Here is a 19272-nt window from a genome sequence, read left to right on the forward strand (position 1 = left end):
GCTGTCTAATCTTAGTATAATTTTATTTCCACGACACGCGGGATGCCTAAAACGCGCGCGTGATAATTCGTGCGATGGCGCAAGACTCCCAGGTGTAGGTTCTCGTCAGAGAGGTGTCGTCGATCCAATATCTTCACAGCGGAAGACTGGGAATAATTTCTAACGTGCAGATGGTTTTGGTGGGTTTCCACCAGCAAAATAAATTTTAATGTAGATGAGTTCTGTTTCTCACCACACCCTGCAAACGCCGTAGAGGGATTTAACTTAAGAAAAGCCATGCTATTTAAACTAGTTCATTTCTTGGCTTAGTTTTCATGCTGCTATCGAAAGCGGTAAAAGGGTGTTTTTAAATCCTAAAATTTGAATACACATACAGTACTTGACGAACAAATAAATAGATTCGTCTTCTAGCGGTTACTTTTAATGACACAATTCTCGAAGCATTCATTTGAGAAGAATTCACTGCATTAGTAAGGTCAGTTTTAACTCGATAAGCGTAAAAGCCGAGGGCGGCTCGATTTGTTATTCTCATTTACAATCATATCATTCCATTCATATGCAATTATTTAAATCCTGTGACTATGGGAGTGGATTTACCAGAAATGTTTAGATCCTTCTCTATCACGTATTTACATTTTATAATATACTTTAGGACATTTACATAAGCGCATTCTAGCGTAACTTGGACGCAAAATACTCGCTAAGTAAGCGAAAAGCGTTTATTAGATCGCCATTTCAATACAATCCTAACAAACGAATAGCAGACAACCCGGAGAAATCGACGGGTCAAAATATTTAGCGGTACTTTCGATTCGTTTCAACATTCGTCTTCAACATCTTGACAGTTTCTTCAGCGCACCATGCTTAAAATAAAAAAAAAAAAAGATGTCGAAATTTTGAGCATTTGATGGCCCATGGGACGTAATCGTCGAATTAACAATTAAACGACTAAAAAGATTGCTTTATTCTTTCGTCTTGTGGTAAACGAAATGAAGAAAAGTCCAATTCACTCAGTAAATGAGTCTTCACGCAGTCTGTTTTGTATACTAAGTCAGTTTTTCTTTCTCGCTCACTGTATTCTGGCACAATAGGCGATTTCTCTTGCACGGCTGTATCGAGAAATTTCGCCCCACCTGCACGTCCGTGGGAAAAACTCTTACAGCTTAAACTCCTCTTCGTCGGTGAGAACATGTCGTCGACTTTTCTTGCTATCTCTTCGGCTCCTCCATATGATATGCACGATTTTTAGCAGTAAAAACAACGACGTAGTTCCTAGTAGGGCGGCATTGAAGATCGAATTCCGCTTATCTTTGTCCCAGAACTCCATGAAAGTTCCCGTGAAGCCGACAATCATTGGTGTGTAGGGCGTAACGGTGTATAATGTGAACTTCCAGAACACAAAATTATCCAAACAAAACCAAAAGAGAATCGTCGAACCGAGTCCAGCGAGGACCATAGTGCAGGCAATCTCATCATCCACTTCAGCTGTGTACTTCAACACAATTGCGGTTTGTTGGAAGGAGTTGTACAGCGCCCAAGACGCGTACAGGCCTATTCCGTTAATGACAAGCACTTCCATCGCGATCTGGTCGCCTGTTGGAAATTTTTTCATCCCGTCACGGAGGTTGTTAAATCGATTGTAGACGATTGCTAAAGCCACGAACAATGATGCGGCTGTGCCACCAATGAATCCCAGAGCAATATGAATGAGATCTTCACCCCACATCATGACCCATCCAAGAGTAAAGCCGAACGCTAGCAGGGTAAACACGAAGAAGAATGGAGTCAAGACCTTAGGGCCATACCGCCGACACATCAAAATAAGCGCATAGAACAGCCAAAGGAGCTGCCATCCAAGGACAGCACTCCATGTCCAAAAAGTCCATTCTGCGGGGGTTATTTCCACGGGATACCTTTGAAAGATCTGTAACGTGCGATTGTAAACGTAGAAATCTAGAATGCTTTCCTCTGCGTACTGGCCAAAGTAGAAGAAAACAGCCGCCCCAGCGAAGACGAGAAACGCAGTGATTGTAAGGAAAACCACAACGCACCGGTTCATGTTGCACATCGCTTATCGACACTTTTGTCAGCTAAGCTTTACCTTGCGATGCGCTCGGCAAAATGTCCGTTACTAGCGAAATGAATAAACTAACAGACACGTGCAGTGAAGTGTGAGCACATTTCTGACACTGGGCGTCGTTGCGCTGAGCTTTTAAAACTTTTATTTGCTGCAAGCTATATTATATGTAAATTTCTTAAGGACTCGAGCGGGCGATTGTACGAGAAACACATAATGACATCAAAACATGGCCAATGATTGGCAGAGGGATTTGCGTACCAGGTGCGTCTTGACAGGGCGCCAATTACGAAAGCAGTCAATCAAACGGAACAGAATTATTTTAAACAAAAGTGACTTTAGGTTGTTGTAGCGAACGGCAATCAGCATTTTAACAAGGGTGGCCGATTGATTGTCTCGCAAATTGCTAGTCAAATTTTTCCGGCGCAGTACCTCTGATTTGAGAAAAGTTCGAGGTTTAGTTTTTTTCGTCCCGCTAAACACATTTTCCTTTAGCCGTTCACAATTGAACACCGTAAATTAAATTTTTGGCTGTATTAGCTAATGTATGCTAAGTAACGTAGAATGTTGAACTGAATTAAAATGCCAAAAACCAAAATAAAGTGAAAATTTTTCTCGACACAGCCAGCCGTTCAGTTTTGCGAGGCGTCGACTTCTCTTCGATCCGTCTTAAACTTGATAACAGCTTTTTGTCCTTTTGATTTTTTTCCATGAAAGAAACCTTCCAACTGGTCAATTACTTCTGTGGCTTAGGAATGTAATGAGATGGCTTGTTTCTGGAAATACTGAATGGCTAATTAATCGCTACAAAAAATGCGACAAACTTCAACGCCTCCAAAAGTTTAATTTCATTAGACCACTGCTAACAGGAATGAGATGATATCGTTTACTGATTGTTACAATAGAAAGAAATGGCAGTTCAATCTAAATCTTACAAGATAAATGACCCTTTTTCGATCTCTGCGTATAATTCCGGCTGTAATTATATGTAAAATAGGCTATGTAATATGTCGTTATTCTAGTTTGACAGCCAGCTTGATAAATAACTTATGACGACGAACTGGCTTTGACAACAAATATCAGTCCGCGAGACCTCAGCGGCCTTAGGCGCAACTTTATATATATAGTACTTACGTCACCCTCATGTGAACAGCTGCAAGTGTCTCACGAGTAAGACCAAGTAAGCCCTTTGTGACATGCATCACTGTTTAAAGTAAAATCACATACAAACTTTTTTTCAATCATAATTTCTGTTTCCTTTATACAAATGTTACCACCAAGAAATCTCAAAGGCTCCCCATGTTTACAAACCATACAATTATTTCAGATACATATTTTGGTTGAAAAACAACCTTAGCACTCTAATATTTGTCATTCAGCTTTGGAAGATGAGGCAAGTTCTATCACGTTTATCGAAAAGAGAGTTAAGATTTAAGAATCTAGCCAATCAGAGTTAAGACAAATGTAAGTAACTAATACTGCTGGTCAAGAATCTTAATTTAACAGGAATAATATTTGGTTTATTCTTTCTAAAAAAATAACAGATTACAAGGCAACAGCAACAACACTCTTACAAAGCGCTTAGACGTTATTTAGACAAATGTCAGAGATGATTGTTGACTGGCTCTCTACCGGCCTAGGTGCCATATTTTCATTTCGTAAAATATATTTGTATTTTTTCGCGACACACTGACACAAAGCAGAATGTCACAAACTCAACAAAAGTTATGTACTTTAGAACATCTCTGAAATGTTATACTGGTAATACTAATCGGAATACTGGTAAATACTAATCGGAATACAGTAATGTATGTTTTTACAGATTACAAAAATTTCATCAACTTCTACGAAATATTTCACAAATAACAAAACATCTTTATGACTTCATAAAAAACTTCATGGTTAGAAAAATAGCCATAAGGCGTAGCAGACATTTCATGAGGATCAATAACAGAAAAGTATAGACTTCAAAATTCAGCTTTCCACAAAGGAATTCTTCACCATATCGGTCCGTTGACTGGTCGTCACATAAGCTTATGTGCTCATCGATTCTTCTGAACCTTCGGGGGAACTGGTGGCGACCCTTTTACCTTTAAAATCGTGGACGTGCGCGGCGGAAGGGCTGGAGACTAGAAAAGAAGGTAGGACATAGCAATTACAAGTGATCACTGGAAACACTACACGACGAGATTAGCGTAAACAAGTAAACTAATTAATGTAAACAAGTACGAAACGTATTTCATCGCAGTCGGCAACTGCTTTAGTCCTTGGCGTAAAAGAACCACTCAATGTTTAAAGGATGGTGCTCTCTCGCGGCTGCTGCATAAGGTCCCCAGGTTCAGACGAATAAGTTAAAATCAGAATAAAATATTTAAATTTGTTAAAACAATGATGATGATGATGACAGAGATGATGCTGAACAGAACAAAATCGTCTGGATTAAACAGACAACTGCGAATAATGATTGTAGATCTATGAAAATAATAATATACTTGCACTGCGGTAAAGAAACGAATACAAGAGATCCTCGCAACTATAAACACTACTGAACTAGTAGTTGAGATAAGACCTGAAAAAAGACAACTGCGAGTTTGTCGCTCTTTGTAACGTGAAAGTACTTCGAACCATCCAGCACTTCAACAAAATGGGTCAACTCCCCCTTTGTTCTTAGAGGACAATCTCTTACTGGCTGGGCAGCCTAAGACACTACAGAAGGATTCCATATCGTACAACGCTCGGCAGCGAAATCGGTGCGAGACTATTTACGTTGTCTTGCAAGAAACAAATCATCCTTTGGCTTACACAAATTTACTTCTGGGCACTAACATAGAAAACGTCTGATTAGATACGGACCGAACAAGTAGCTGATTGACATCTGTCAGTGATTACCTGCTCTGCCTGCTCAGTACCATCAGATCCACTGGATTCAGTGCTGGAGCGCTGATGCACGTCAGCAGACTTCTTCCGCATAATAGTTTTCTGTGGCAGTTCCGGAGCCTGTGCCTGTGGAGATGGTCGAGGGGGTTTGGGTGGAGCGATTTCTGACAAAGGACTTGCTGTGTTCTTAAACTGGAATAGAAGAAATTTGTTTTCATCACTCAGTCAAGAATTGCTTGAAGCCTTAATTAGATTGATCACATTCACATACACATTGTTTTTAATGTAATATAAAGGGTTTGAAAGTACGTTAGAAGTACTACTAAGATAGCCGGTATAACGAGAACGACCTACCAATAGATCCGCTTAAGAAGATTCACAAACGTTGGAAACAGTTTGCGTGAGAAACAATAATTCACGAAGTTACTGATTAGAACAACTTTCATGTGGAAAGAAAAGAAAACTCTGAAAGTCATGTATAACGTACTACCAAGAAACACTGGAAACCTTTTCTGCTGTTTTATAGACACAAAATTATGGCAAAATAACATGAACTTGTTTTTTAACATCCATGCGGCAGACCGAGTCCTATTTTAAGTGAAATTCTTGCATAGCATTTTAACTTGTGTTGTTCTCCAGTCCCGAATTTAAGTCTTGCACAGACTCCCTTCAACAGGTGTCAACCACTACCGGCACCATACAAACGACTCATTCACGACATTACCATTAAAAACGAACCGAACAGAACGACCTAACTTTACTAACGGATCGAGACCGACCAATCACGACCGACCTGCGCCACTCGTGTCTTACAGCCAATTACATCACGGCAAAACTGACCAATCAGTTTATACAAACCGGACTTAAAACGTTCGACTGACAACAACTATTCACTTGACTCTGAAGATGACTTCCGCTCAGATTGTCGAAACGTCAGTCGCCACTACCGACAACAGTCCAGGACTGCACTCACCCGAACGATCAAACTACAGTATTGCATGCTACTTATATTCTTTTTGTTTCTACAAGCATTCCCCTTATGCATATTTACCCCATCTTCAGTGTGCGAAAAGACTTCCACTGTTTTTCTCCTCTGTGGACGGCCCGCCGGACTGGACATAGTCAACGACTTCACCGGAAGTGGAGGAGGATTGTTTGCACTGCTTCCTCCGCCCGTAGAAACGATAGAGCTGAAAGAATGTGAGGAAACCCAAATAATAATCTCTTGACAACTATTCACCGAGGTGGAGAGGGCAAGTGGTTGATATTTACCACTGTCACTGAGGTAAATAGCTGTCTTAGTTTATACTTAATAGTGAGATAATATCGCACAAAAGAATGATTTTAACTTATTCAATCCTGCAACGATTACAAAATCACACGTGCGTTGCTCGGAGGTGAATAACAAAGGATATTCGGAGTTTGAGTTGCCAATCAGAGCACACCTTCAACGCTATCTATTGCTTTAGTTTACACTGATAGTAACTATGTTTAGTTACTCTCCACAAATCTGAATTCATATGGGAAATTCTTGTGATGAAATATCATGGTGTCTACGTTTCTAGGACTGAACCCACACCGTTAGACAAACATTAATTGTCGGAAAATGCGAAAAATCTCAAGCTATAACTTACCAAATACCAACAAAAGTCTACATATGTGTTTTGATCACCCATTTCCCATTTCTGGGTTATTGTTTTGGGTTTGAACATTAAACGGGAGTGGAGGAGAGGAAAGGAGAGAGAGAAAAGCAGGGAGAGAAATTTGCCTTAAACTTTGGACACACAGGTTGCACTCTGGATCCCGAGGGGCATTTTGAAGCTTGCGCCTAACGAACGATACACTACGTATGAATAAAGGGGGTAAGTTCCTAAAGAAACTGTGGTCCTGCGTCGGTGGGAGAGTATAGCAGGTAATTTAGTGTTAACAACTGAGTTGAAAACGTAAATTGGCCACCGTGAAGAGTAAAAAAGCTGACGTTTCGAGCGTTAGACGACGTTCTGACTTCGCTCTGAGGAAGAGCTAACGCTCGAAACGTCGGCTTTTTTACTCTTTACGGTGGCCAATTTACGTTTTCAACTCAATTGTTAACACTAAATTACCTGCGATAAACGACGTACTATACCCCCAGATTACAATTACAAGAAAATCTAGGCAACTTAAAAGGAACAAGGCGCACATAAATAAGGGCATCCAAAAGTTTTACATCCAATACAGAAAGAAAAGATGCAAAACCACAATACGGAAACCAAACTGTCTTACGATACCCTTAAAGAACAAAAAACTCCGAGATAAGAAACGAGTTTGGAAGGGATAGGAACATCGGAGAGTTGTAAGCTTTCTGTTGCCTAAGAATATTGCAGCGTAAGCGATGGGAAGCGCAGTTAAAGTACGATTGGATTCGAAGGAGACCAAACTTACTCTGTCCATCCGCTATACGACTGGTGCATCTGATCCAGGCTGTCTCGGCCAGATATAATAGGCTTGCCCTCTCGTGACTTTCGAACAACTGTCATCGATCGGTCTCCAAAGGGAGAGGCGTCTGGTGTCTTTGGGTTACTGGAGATGCTTGCGCGAGCCTGTGCAAAGAAAATACGATACAGTTATTAGTGACTAAGTAGTACGGACAGGCGGGAAAATATTTGACTCAAGGTCATGAAGTACGGATCGAGCGCAACAAGGTCCGTGCGTCATCACCGAGAGTCAACTATTTTTCCGCCCATCCAAACCTAACTCAGTCAATAAGCTTTTTGTCATGTGACCGTCGCTCTTTCTTTTTCTCGTTTCTTTCATCACCTCGCATCTCGCAGAGCTTTACGGCATTTTCCGGCCCAATTCACACCCAATTCACGTGCCATGGGGTACAGCCCTCATACTGTACGGGGATCTTTGTCTGACGATTCACAATAAAAGCGCGCGCAGGGCCACATGGGTCATATATTAATATCGCATTAGTCCTAACTTGTTTCAGTCTCTACGTCAGTTCTTCAGTCATTTTCAGCATTGCAGGATGGCTAATCTAGGATAGAAATTGAAGAAAGACGTGCAACAGATCTTTTTTTTTCGCCTGTCCTCACCTTTTTAAAGGGAGCTGTCTTAACCTTCATTTCCTTAAAACGTTTCTCGAGGTTTTCATGGAAAGGTTTTAGATCAGCTGAAACACGACTTCCGTGTAGTACCATTCCTTCCTCCAAAATTTCCACCTATAAATCAATCAAATCACGTCACTGCTACATTAAAACCCGTATTTCATCGGGATAGCAAACATACACAATGTTTACTATTATGGTGTGCTACAAATATGAACTGCACCTTACTGGTATTCCCTTTACCCCAATTGAATGGAATTATTAATCAATTTTATATCGAATTTAATCTCAAGCTCTCACCTGATCAACTATCAATTCTTTAAGTTTCTCAACGTACGGTGCGTAATCAGGGTTCTGTTTGATATATTCAGGAGTAAGAAATGCCTGAAATGAATCAAGAAACAAGAACATAATAAGTACACACCTCTTAACCAATAAATTTGTGTGTAAACCTCCTTTCGCATGTCAACACTGAGCCTTAACAATTTTTCTCAACACAAATGGCCGTTTGTAATCAGGGGTTATAATCTCAGCGCGTACATAAGCTATTCTACCCTTTCGGCTTAATAAAACTGGAGAAGCACCAACGTAAAAGATTAGCTAGTCGCTGGGTATATAAAGAGGCTAACAGGTCAATATGTCCGACCTTTTCATAATTACTGACTCCTCCCATAACAGCTGCATCAATAATTCCTCCAAGTTTCATACTCAAGGGATTGATGTTCAGATTTGGGTCCACGTTGTGACGACCAATTAGAGCTCGAAGCTGCTTGTTAGCAGATTCCATTGTCTCCAAAGCATTCTGCACAGGACTCAGTTCCTCCTACATTAAAACGAACAAAAATAAAAATGGTTATCACTCCTTCCAATAAAATAACCTCGCTTAGTTACTCAGGCTATCGCAAGTGTTAAAAAGTGACGTAGATTCCGAAGAAGATCTTAGTCGTTTAAACTTGAATTTGACAATGTTTTTAGATCACGTCCCGTCGATTTTGACTGAGGAGAACATTGTCCCACGAGCGACCGCATTGCACTTTGGCAGTGGGAGTGTAGATGATTGCAAGACTGATCAAAAGACATGGGCGACAAATGACACATACCATGACATGAAACGCAATGAAGAACACAAACTAAAATAACACAGCGACATAATATTATTCATAAACTCGAAATTCATGCATGCATTGCAGGCCTACACTCACTCACTCGCTTACTCTTAGCCGACGGCAATATGGTTAGTGTACTTTCAGTGCATTACAAAATAGTACTTCCCTCCCAAATGAAGCACGCACAATATCAAAATTAATCAAAACCAGCCAAAAACGAACAAGTTTTTACTATGTGAGAACAACACATGAAAAAAAATCAACAGACCGTCTCAATAGAAGTTGCCTCGAACCAACACAATATACCAGGAAACGTGAACTTGGTATAAATGGTCGTTCTCTCCAGCCACAGCGTCTGCAAAAGGAAACATATCAGTTCTCCGCATCCGCTTAGTTAGCAAAAAAATCAATAGCCTACTGTGGTCGTCTTTCTGAGTTTGTTTCATGACTAAGAGAGAAAACTTTCCTCTGCGATCTTAACGTCCCAACCGCACAAGTAGAACAAAGAGAAAATTGAAGTCCCCACGCGAATTCGTAAATCAAACCAGTCTGATTTCACAGTCACATATGGTTCAACTAAGATGCATCAAGGAGGTAAGTTCCAAATAAAACTGTGCTGTTGCTTCGGTGGGAAGCATTAGAAAATGATTTGGTTTTATAGGATGAGTTAAGTCACTGTAAAAAGTTTCTGAAGCTGTCGTTTCGAGGGTCAACCCTTGTCCACTGAAAAAAGGCTAGAGCTCTAAGCGTCACCTTTAGAACCTCGTTATAAAGGCCACTTTGCTTTATCAACTCATTTACTAAAACCAAATTATCTGTTAAGATGAAGCGTAGCTCGTCAAAGCGTCCGACCAAAAGGAGGCTCACCGAGAATTCGTTGTCCTTGTTAACCTGTCCCTTATGTACTCCTCTGGAGAACTGAAAATGGTTCACATTGTTCACCTCGTAGAATCTGTGGGAAAGTGACAGGGTTGATTTTAGCGAAACAGAATACACATCGGAAAAGACTGAGAGAGGAAAGTTGAATTAAATTTACTTAGTTATCTGCTCCAAAATGTTCTTTCTCCGAAATTTCCGCTTCTCCACCGGTACTGGGTCTACTTTGTTGATTTGGAGATCTGGTAACGTCAAGGATAACACTAAGAACAAGAGTCCACGTCAAATCAAAGGGAAGATAATGGGGGTTAGAGCTGGCGACGAGTTGCTAGTTCACTAGTGCACGTACTTTTAATAGAAACTGAACAGGTTTGAAATACTGAAGCCTAAACCACTATTTGAGATAGACCGCCTTTTTTTTCACGTGGACCATCCGAGTAGAAATCCGTGTTACTCTTCTCCAAATTCGGCTATCAGTTCCCTTGCTAGCTTTTTCCTGTGTTTATTTTGATTATTTTCACATTTTTCAATCGTTATTGCCCGATATTTCCGATATCTTTGGAAAGTCATTCGCTAGCCACATGGGAAAATAGATCATTCTTTTCTTCAAGTCAAACTGCTAGTATAAAGGATACACTGTTGGCTGGAATGCTTAATTTCATTGGTAATGACATCCTTCATTTTGAGAATCTGCCATAAACGAAAAAAAACTTTGATTAATTTACCAAGTCAAATATTACTGAGCAGATGCGCCAAAGAAAGAAAGAAAGAAATAACTGTTCACATCTGAGGTATACCCCTCTCACATGTAGAAAATACTCTTGCGAATTCAGAAGAAAAGGCTTGAGACTAAGACATGCATCAACCCTCTGAGATCCTCTCCAACCAACCTTTAAATTGTACTCTGACTAAGGACGAGTAAATATGGCTGATTAACAATATCACTCCTTTACTTGGGAGTGATATCTGTGTAATTTTGCATCTTACTTGTGGCGACCGAAGTTAAGGGGCATAAAAAAATACAAAAAGTATGTCCAAAAGCCAACTGAATCATCAATTTGAGTTTGGACAGATGTACACTGTTTGTTGCCATACCTGAGCACTGGGGTACTGACTCTGAATTCGAACGACAAACTCGCCGATTTTCTCGTACTCCTTGCCACGATACACGAACACTTTGTTCTGAAGGAAAAAAAGCCGAAAAAAAGTGTTATGCTATATTATCATTTTTTAAGTCTTTAATAAAATTCTTTGCCCTTTGTCAACTTATAAATGCACACACAAAATAAACATACAAAAATACTAAATTGCTTTCGATAAATGTTGGATTCATTCCTCAGAAATGTAAATGAAGAACACAGTTCAACAAAATAAATAATCAAAGTTGTATTGAAATCCCATTTTGTTGAAATTCTGTTTCTTAAGATACCCCCTGCAGCTCGTTGACCGTTGCACTCAAAACTATCCAATGAACGATAAAAACCAGCATAAGGAGCAATTCCCTCTCCATAATCACTCACACACCAAAATAACGAAATTGCAAGCTAGTACAAGTTATTAAATTGAACAGTTGTAGTACTTACCCTTAGGAATGTCGGGAAACCAAGACCATAAAAGGCAACCTTGAAGTATTCTGGATCCCCACGGACGACCTTGATGATGTTATCGTAAAACTTGGCTTGTTTAATCTACAAATATAACATGAAAGCGATAAAAAATAAAGAGAAAATCAAGAAAAAACCAAGATGGCAAGAGACAAGGGGTAACGGGAAGAAAGAGAAGGGGATAAAGAGGTTACCAGGTGTAAAAGGGAAACAAAGAGGAAATCAGGAACAAAATGGTGACAAAATATTGGTTAAATGAGTGTCATGAGGATCAATGCAGGAAACACTTAGCAAACAATAAGGATGATCTTACTGCAACACTTTACATCGAAAAAGATCCATCAATTAAGAACAGTTAATAAAGTATTAAGCACATTAATCACAACTCGTACCAAACTATGTTTTACACAAATTCCAAATACGATTTTAGTGACCCATGTATATGCTACAACATAGAATATAAAAACTAGAAATCTTTGGGACACTTCTCTAAAACACTCGTATTTCCTTATGCACTCCCCTTAACTCAGACTAAATAGTCAACTTCTTTTCACACTTCCCCCTCTTCCTTCAAGGAATAATGTTGGTCCTACTGTGCGCGACATTGGAAAAGTCGAGTGTCAAAAGTAAATTAAGATTACATCAGTTATTTTGCCTCACTTTGACCAAGAATTAGTCTAAGAAGCTCGAGAAACCTTCAACCAGGTAAAAAGCTTATATGCAAATTGGATACACGAGCTATTCCACGAGTGGGCCGTGTAAAATGAATTTTTATCTGAGTTCTGATTAGCTCATATAAAAAATTTAATTTTTTTTCTAATTGGCTGTGGAGATCATTTGGCTTCGCTTTTTTGACATGTAATTTAAAAGCGTCATATCCTAGAAAACAATACACTGATGGGGTTGGAGGGGATTACACATTATAAAAATGAAGGTGGCCTCAACATTTCGAAATTGTGTCAAGAAGACGTTGAATAAGAGTAAACAAAATACGTAGAGGGAATGAGTGACACAATTCCTTTTTTTTTCTCGAATACAAGGACGTGCATATCTTACCAAGATCTGGCTGAGTTGAATGAAATCAAACGTCTGCTCCTCATACAGGATAGCAATTTCTTTGCACAGTTTAATGGCATACTCCCAGCACTGTGAATACAAGAAGCAACACAGTCTCGTGTCAACATGAGTCTTTTTATGAAACCCCTGCTCGTGATATAATAGATAACTATAGCTGCTTTCGAAACAAGAATCACCTAACCTCTGTGAGGGTCAACGGAGTTCTAAGTCATGAGCAGAGAGCTCAGAATCTTAGCCGAGTCTCTCTTGCTTTAATCAGTCCAGTGTGCAGCTACAAGGGTTAGTCTGATCCACAAAAAAAGCCTCTTCCTAAGTCTTAATATCAACAATGACAGCGCTAGAAACAAACGGTGGTGTGACGTTCTGTAGCGCTCTGCATAGGGTTCTGAAAAGTGCAGGTGAGTTTACCTTTCCTTTGTCAAAGTAATCAATGATATCCCTGTACAGCATTTCCTTTAGTTGCAGCTGAGTAGTGGCTCGGTATTTTCCTTGGCTCGTAAAAACTGGCTCGTCAGTGAACTACGAGAAGAAAAGGAACACAACAAAAGGTGGAAAACAATCTTATACAAGTTTTTTTTTTTAAGCGTAGGTGTGCAACAGCTGAAATTGATGTTGAGTGTATTGTTAACCATTTCCCTTCCCTGCCGAAGCTACGTAATCCAAAAAGAATTTCTGAGATCCCGAGTGAGGAGCATGTCATCATTTAGATCGTTACTAACCTTCAAGTCATCGGCTCTTCTAAGAAGCGTGAAGGCAGCTTCAGTGTAATTCTCAACACTGAGGTGAAGTTCACACAGTTTGTACACATACCTAGTTAAAGGTTAGAATCCACAAAAAAACGGTTTGGCCTCCATGAAATGTATTGAATAACTTGCAAGTGAAATTTGAGACGGTATGTGGCAGTGTAAATATTACTAGAATAGGCCGATGCTGCATCCTAGTGCAGTTTTCTCTAGCCTTCTGTATGAGGTAAATCCACGATACTTTTTGATGCAAGACCAACCGACAAATTCCTTCCAACGCCACCAATCAAAAACCTTTTTTATCATTTCTTACCTTTTGTTATTTAGGAGGATGGATGGATTGGACGATATGAGGTTACATCACACTACGATCTCCTAGCTTTCATAGCTGCCTGTCTTTTAAGAGTTTAAAGCAACGGAGCCGCGAACGAATGGGAAAGACCTAGAAACTCCGCTTATCATTTCCGTGGCTCTGTGGGCTTCATTACGTTTTTTTCGCGACAAGAGGCGAGTCAGAGCGTCGTACTCGCAGAAAAGGAATGGAAACTGGAAGATCGAATTCTACTCCTTCTTTATTTCCCGATTTTCGGACTCAATCACCCCCACTGCGATCATTGAAACCCAATTCTCGCGTCCAAAATCACCGCAATGAAAATACTGTATCAACGCCCTCGCGTCCTATGATAAATAACTCAATTTTTTTTTTATTGAGTAACCAAAAGATTGCCAGCTACACATCTGAGCTTGAACAGCAGCAAAATTTTTTCACTTACCGATCGTACATTTCTTCCTTCTTTATCTCTTTATAGAAGTTCTGTAATTTAAAACAAGAATCTTAATCACAAAAAGCAAAGCTGTTGACGATATGTCTACACGGCAAAAAGGTATTTCCATGAACGTTTTAACTGTCGATAAATATGCCCCTCAATTAGCATACGCCTAAAAAAAGTAGCCAGAATGTGGGTGTTGCAATTTCGTAAACGCTTTTTTAATTCTTCAGATCTACCAGCTTTTTAATAGTGCCGTATCCCATCCCAATCACCTTCAGTTTGAGGATAGCCTGCGAAAATTAAATTTATGCTGAAGAAGGCCACATTGAAGCGTTTTGTCGCTTACCAGTACATTAACAGTGCAACTCATCCGGTTATCAATATTGTCATCCCCGAGTACGACAGTCCTGTAGTCCAGCAGTCTCTCCATAAGTTTGGTAACCAAGCCGACAAACCTAATCCCATCTTCTTTTCGCTGTGGCGGAAGTTCGCTGAAGAGGTTGGACAAGCTAGAAAAGAGTTGGGTGAAAAAATCTTTTGAACGTTTCTATCCCAAAACATCACTAAAAGATCCTCGCACATAACTAATATCAATCATGCGAGGAGTGAGACAATCCAGCAAATATAGTTTCCTCTCAATTCTGAACAGATTTCGTCAGTTACAGGGAGAGAATTTGGGCAAATCTCTTCACAAAAATTTCCATTAAGTGCGAACGATACGAATTTTATGAAGTGAGAGAGCGCACTCGAGCCAAGTATCCCACAACAGCAGGGCTAATCCTGTTATCTGGAATATGAACCGACTAGAAAATGGCTGGTCCGTTGAAAGTTATCTTATAGTATTTTCAAGTAGCTGACAAGTTTTTGGTGCCCAGTTATATTCCTGACAAGTTTTTGGTGCCCAGATATATTCCTGAGAAGAAAGAGACTCAGGGACGGTAAAACGATTTGCACTAAAGAACACGTTACAACTATCCTGCCCGGGACTCGATCATGGAAGTCCTGGAAACTAACTACCTGGCCACATCTCCATATAGGGCAACTGGAGTGGATGCTTTGATGAGCATCGGCTGGGATAAACTAATTACTCTTTACATCTAAATCAGTTATGTCTGAAGCGCTCCGCTTACATCTCATAAAACAGTTCCTTGTACTGTGTGTCCCCTTTGCCACCTTCAACGAGCACGTCCAATTTGCCGATCATTTCACTTTCAACCTTTCGAAAGCAATCAAAAAGACATTACATAAGTGTAAGAATACAAAGCCAGGGGTTTCAACGAAAGCTCGTTACCGGCTGTCAACTGCTGTCTGTTGAGCCCACAAGCGCGCTCTCATGTTTAGGTCAGCCGTCTATTGCACCACTGGCAGCTACTCTTGGAAAATGTTATTGAAAACCCTGAAAAGCTAATCCTTATAACGGTACTTACCGACATGAAGTTTCCTTTCGCAGCGTACTCGCACTGGATCATGTCAAAAAAGATGGGAATTGTGGCTCGTCGCAGCTCTGAAAAAAATTGTAAATGTACAGTACGTTACGAATTACCTCTCCTAAATAAATTCAATTCAAGCTCTGAAAGGGAGGAAAGAGAACTTGGGAAAATAGAGAAGCGTTTCTAAGAGGAAGGGTAAAAGGCTGTAATGACACTTGATAGTCTTCCTCGATAATCTTTCCGACGGAGTGTACATGGAAATATTTTTCCTCTTTATATTTGAAATGTCCCCTCTTTTGCTTTTTTTTTTAATAGAAATTTGTCATCACAAAAGAGTCGAGGACGAAATTATCTACCGAGAGGCACTTGACAAGAGCACTCGCCAAAGCAAACTCTCCTTCACGTTAGGTCGTGGCTGGAGTGAAGGGCGAGCGATTTTTCCTCGGAAAAAAAGCTATAGTACTAGGGCTGAGGCAAACGGAGACACAAGCTAATTAACCCTTTCACTCCCAAGATCTAATTAGTAATTCTCCTTACTATCTGCCATACAATTCTTATGATGTTAGTTCAGAGAATTTGGTATTGGATCCCCTAATAATCCCATAATTGAGATTCTTCTCTATTCTCATCACCTGCCTGCTTGATATTGTATTGATATTGTAAGGAGAAATTCTCTCTTGGTCACTTGTGGGAGTGAAAGGGTTAAGTTTCGAGTAACCAGGAGCTATCTTTTGAAGTCGTAACAGAGTTTCCGAGCCGTAGTGTTCAATCGAGAATAAAGAAGGGCAACGCTTAGTTAACTTCCTATTGCTACAACTCGTCTACTCTGTGCGAAACATCAATTACCAGGAGCCAGGGAGAGTGGGAAGGTCACTTTTCCTTTGAAATCCTTCCAATCACTAATTCAAATTCAAGGTGTTCATGTCAAGAAGCCTTACCGGTGTGTGGAATTAGTGTCATCTCCAGAAACGGTCCCACTAATCCAGGAATGAAGAACGTTTTGTGATCACCTGAAAAGAAGAACACAAAAATGTTATCAAATAAATGCGTCAATTTAAATTCTATATTGAAATTTGACACTGAAACGAGATCATTCAAGTTTCATGCAGTCATCTGAATCACAAACATTTCTACTGTTATAATTTTGGCCAAGAAAAGTCACCTGTCATATTAAGACAACTTGCCTAAAAAAATCTTAACGAACTGGTTGCTAATATGCTAACTAAAACGCTTCATGAATATGAAAGCGATCTTCGCAATAATGAAAACTGCTTGAGCAGTAGTGAAAATAAAGCCTGAAAAATTTTCAAGCCTGTACGGGATTTGAATCCATGACCTCTGCGATACCGGTGCAACGCTCTACCAACTGAGCTAACAAACCAATTGGGAGCTGGTCATAATGTTGGTTTCAAATAAACCCGTGAAGAAGTGAATAAACGACTGTGAATATATGATAGTCATATATTTGAACTGCGGATAAAGACGTGAATATGAAAGCGATCTTCGCAGTAAAGAACACTACTTGAGCAGAAGAAAAAATAAGACCTGAAAAATATTCAGACCTATACGGGATTTCAGGCCTTATTTTCGCTACTGCTCAAGTAGTGCTCATTACTGCGAAGATCGCTTTCATATTCACGTCTTTATCCGCAGTTCAAATATATGACTATCATATATTCACAGTCGTTTAAAACACTACAGCTATTCGCGGGTGAAAGATTTCTGGGATAAGAGGGCCCTACATTGAACTGAATGAGCATTGCTTGACCAGAGAACAGCTATGATGACACTGTACATGTCAAGTTTAGATCAATTCTCACCTAAAAGGTGCCACATCTCACTGATTTTCATTCCAATAATCATACGCATGTCTGCATATCTATAACATAAAATAAGTTAATGTGATCAGAATTATTTCAGAACCGTTATTTATCTCAAGCCCACATAATTAGATGTCTCTATTCGACATCCACGAGACATATAAGTTAAGGTGAGATTTTACCCTTTTGCCAAAGCCTGCAAAAGAGAAAACGTCGAGCTACCTACTACGTAGTACGAGAGGAATCAAACTTAAAACCGGCGGATTTCGTGGTTCAATACTCTTCCACTGAGCTACAGGGAACACACTAGTGAACTAGACCATGCACTGTGTTCATATGAGTAGCACGTCCTGTATTCTGTTAGGATCAGTGACGTCGAGAGCGTTTTTCCCTTTTTTGTATAATTTGGACATTGGTTGTTTGCTTTGGCACAAGCAATATAAATCGAGCAATTATAGATCATGGATGCCGCTGTAGAGGTTAATTTAGCTTACAATAAAACTTCCGACGGCGCATTTAATTGAGGTACTAACGCCCTCTCTCGTTAAAGAAAAATCTTTAAGATATACATTATCCCCGCTGAAGATTGGTGTGTGAAACCAATCCCATCGAAGCTCGTTTTAACTTTTTTTTTGGCAATTTCCTTTGTCTTGTGAACTTCTAACCGGAGCGCGGTTTGCAGAAATAATTTTTCCGCAGTTCATATGAGAAATTTTAGTTCGGCTACTGTAAGGATATCAGTCGGTGACCACCTTCTTTCTTATAAAAACTCAACGTGATTTTTTACATAGGAAAGCAGTGTTGGGGTGACATCTCAGAATCGGACCAGCACGGTCATAGAAGCCTCTAGTCACGTAAGGGAGTCTATCTGTCCCCATTCTAGGCGAAATGTGGTCCAATTTTTGTTTCAAGGTTTGCCGCAAGCTGTTTAGTGAAAACAGATTGCGAAAACCATTGTACTTGGAGACATGTTATAGATCCGTTAGACGAACGAAAAACTCATCCCTTTATGTCACGGCAATTTACAGCCATTTCTCACTTAAGGGTCTCTGTTCGATATTTTTCTTTGTCAGAAACTGCGTGAGATCTTTCAACACACCCATTGTAAGGAAACATTTAGTTAGTTATCGACGAGAAGTGGTTAAAGTAGAAAAATCGCCCTAAGTGATGTTTCAAGCTTTGTTAACGAGTTTTACCAATGGAAACACTCAAAAGATTTAAAATGCGTAGCTTTAAATATCTCACTTGGAAGAAACGGAACTCCGTCACGGAAGTTACTGCGAAATCTATCAGTTTTTGAAATCACTGTTAAGCACATAAAAATCTCCTCTGTGCAGCACGCGCTCAAGCCTGCGAGCAGGCGTTTCTAGAGGCCTGCGTTTAATGGGAGAAGAAGCTATCTTGGCGCGTTATATTCTTCCCACGCACGCCCCAAAATTGTCTATGAATCTATTACCGGGTGTGCTGTGAGCTCAGTCAGGTACTACGATCCTAAGTAGGCATTTCAGAGAGACTTGTCAACATCTATTGTTAAAGCCCAGTCCAAATATGACAGACAAAGAAAGCAGTTACTTACAGTAACCAATCCGATTTCTTATTTGAACGGGCAGGAGCCAATTTGCATTTTATGATAAAAAAGATATCCGCTCGACATTGCTTCCTGGGCACGTAGTAACTTTCTATCGGCGGAATATTTTCATGCGTATATCACTCCCTCAAAATCGAATGCGATGAGTTCTAACAGCGAATGTTACGGGGCTCTTCTATTTGTGCAGGTTTACTTGATATCCATCGAACTAGTCG

The 19272-nt window shown here is 40.0% G+C and overlaps 2 protein-coding genes across 2 annotated transcripts in view; both read right to left on the reverse strand.

Moving 5' to 3' along the window:
- Nucleotides 1-395: 395 nt before the first annotated feature.
- LOC113677603 (uncharacterized) lies at nucleotides 396-2680 on the reverse strand. Its single transcript, XM_027194436.2, has one exon. It carries the CDS (start codon nucleotides 2066-2068, stop codon nucleotides 1157-1159), a length of 912 nt encoding a protein of 303 aa, XP_027050237.1. The 5' UTR covers nucleotides 2069-2680; the 3' UTR covers nucleotides 396-1156.
- Nucleotides 2681-2904: 224 nt separating this feature from the next.
- LOC113677588 (dedicator of cytokinesis protein 1) overlaps nucleotides 2905-19272 on the reverse strand; it is a 55543-nt gene continuing 39175 nt past the window's right edge. Inside the window, exons 40-61 of the mRNA XM_027194408.2 lie at nucleotides 17470-17528; nucleotides 16588-16659; nucleotides 15647-15723; nucleotides 15350-15435; nucleotides 14566-14728; nucleotides 14223-14263; nucleotides 13426-13516; nucleotides 13115-13225; nucleotides 12686-12775; nucleotides 11609-11713; nucleotides 11121-11207; nucleotides 10661-10715; nucleotides 10186-10267; nucleotides 10017-10101; nucleotides 9418-9504; nucleotides 8690-8866; nucleotides 8344-8427; nucleotides 8032-8157; nucleotides 7376-7533; nucleotides 6006-6144; nucleotides 4967-5146; nucleotides 2905-4206 (exon numbers count right to left, since the gene is read on the reverse strand). Coding sequence (XP_027050209.2) covers nucleotides 4120-4206; nucleotides 4967-5146; nucleotides 6006-6144; nucleotides 7376-7533; nucleotides 8032-8157; nucleotides 8344-8427; nucleotides 8690-8866; nucleotides 9418-9504; nucleotides 10017-10101; nucleotides 10186-10267; nucleotides 10661-10715; nucleotides 11121-11207; nucleotides 11609-11713; nucleotides 12686-12775; nucleotides 13115-13225; nucleotides 13426-13516; nucleotides 14223-14263; nucleotides 14566-14728; nucleotides 15350-15435; nucleotides 15647-15723; nucleotides 16588-16659; nucleotides 17470-17528 — 2242 coding nt within the window. The 3' untranslated portion in view covers nucleotides 2905-4119. The remainder of the gene's footprint in view (nucleotides 4207-4966; nucleotides 5147-6005; nucleotides 6145-7375; nucleotides 7534-8031; nucleotides 8158-8343; nucleotides 8428-8689; nucleotides 8867-9417; nucleotides 9505-10016; nucleotides 10102-10185; nucleotides 10268-10660; nucleotides 10716-11120; nucleotides 11208-11608; nucleotides 11714-12685; nucleotides 12776-13114; nucleotides 13226-13425; nucleotides 13517-14222; nucleotides 14264-14565; nucleotides 14729-15349; nucleotides 15436-15646; nucleotides 15724-16587; nucleotides 16660-17469; nucleotides 17529-19272) is intronic.

Source organism: Pocillopora damicornis, chromosome 2 (assembly GCF_964200805.1).
Source record: "Pocillopora damicornis chromosome 2, jaPocDami1.2, whole genome shotgun sequence".
In the NCBI taxonomy this organism is placed as follows: Eukaryota; Metazoa; Cnidaria; class Anthozoa; order Scleractinia; family Pocilloporidae; genus Pocillopora; species Pocillopora damicornis.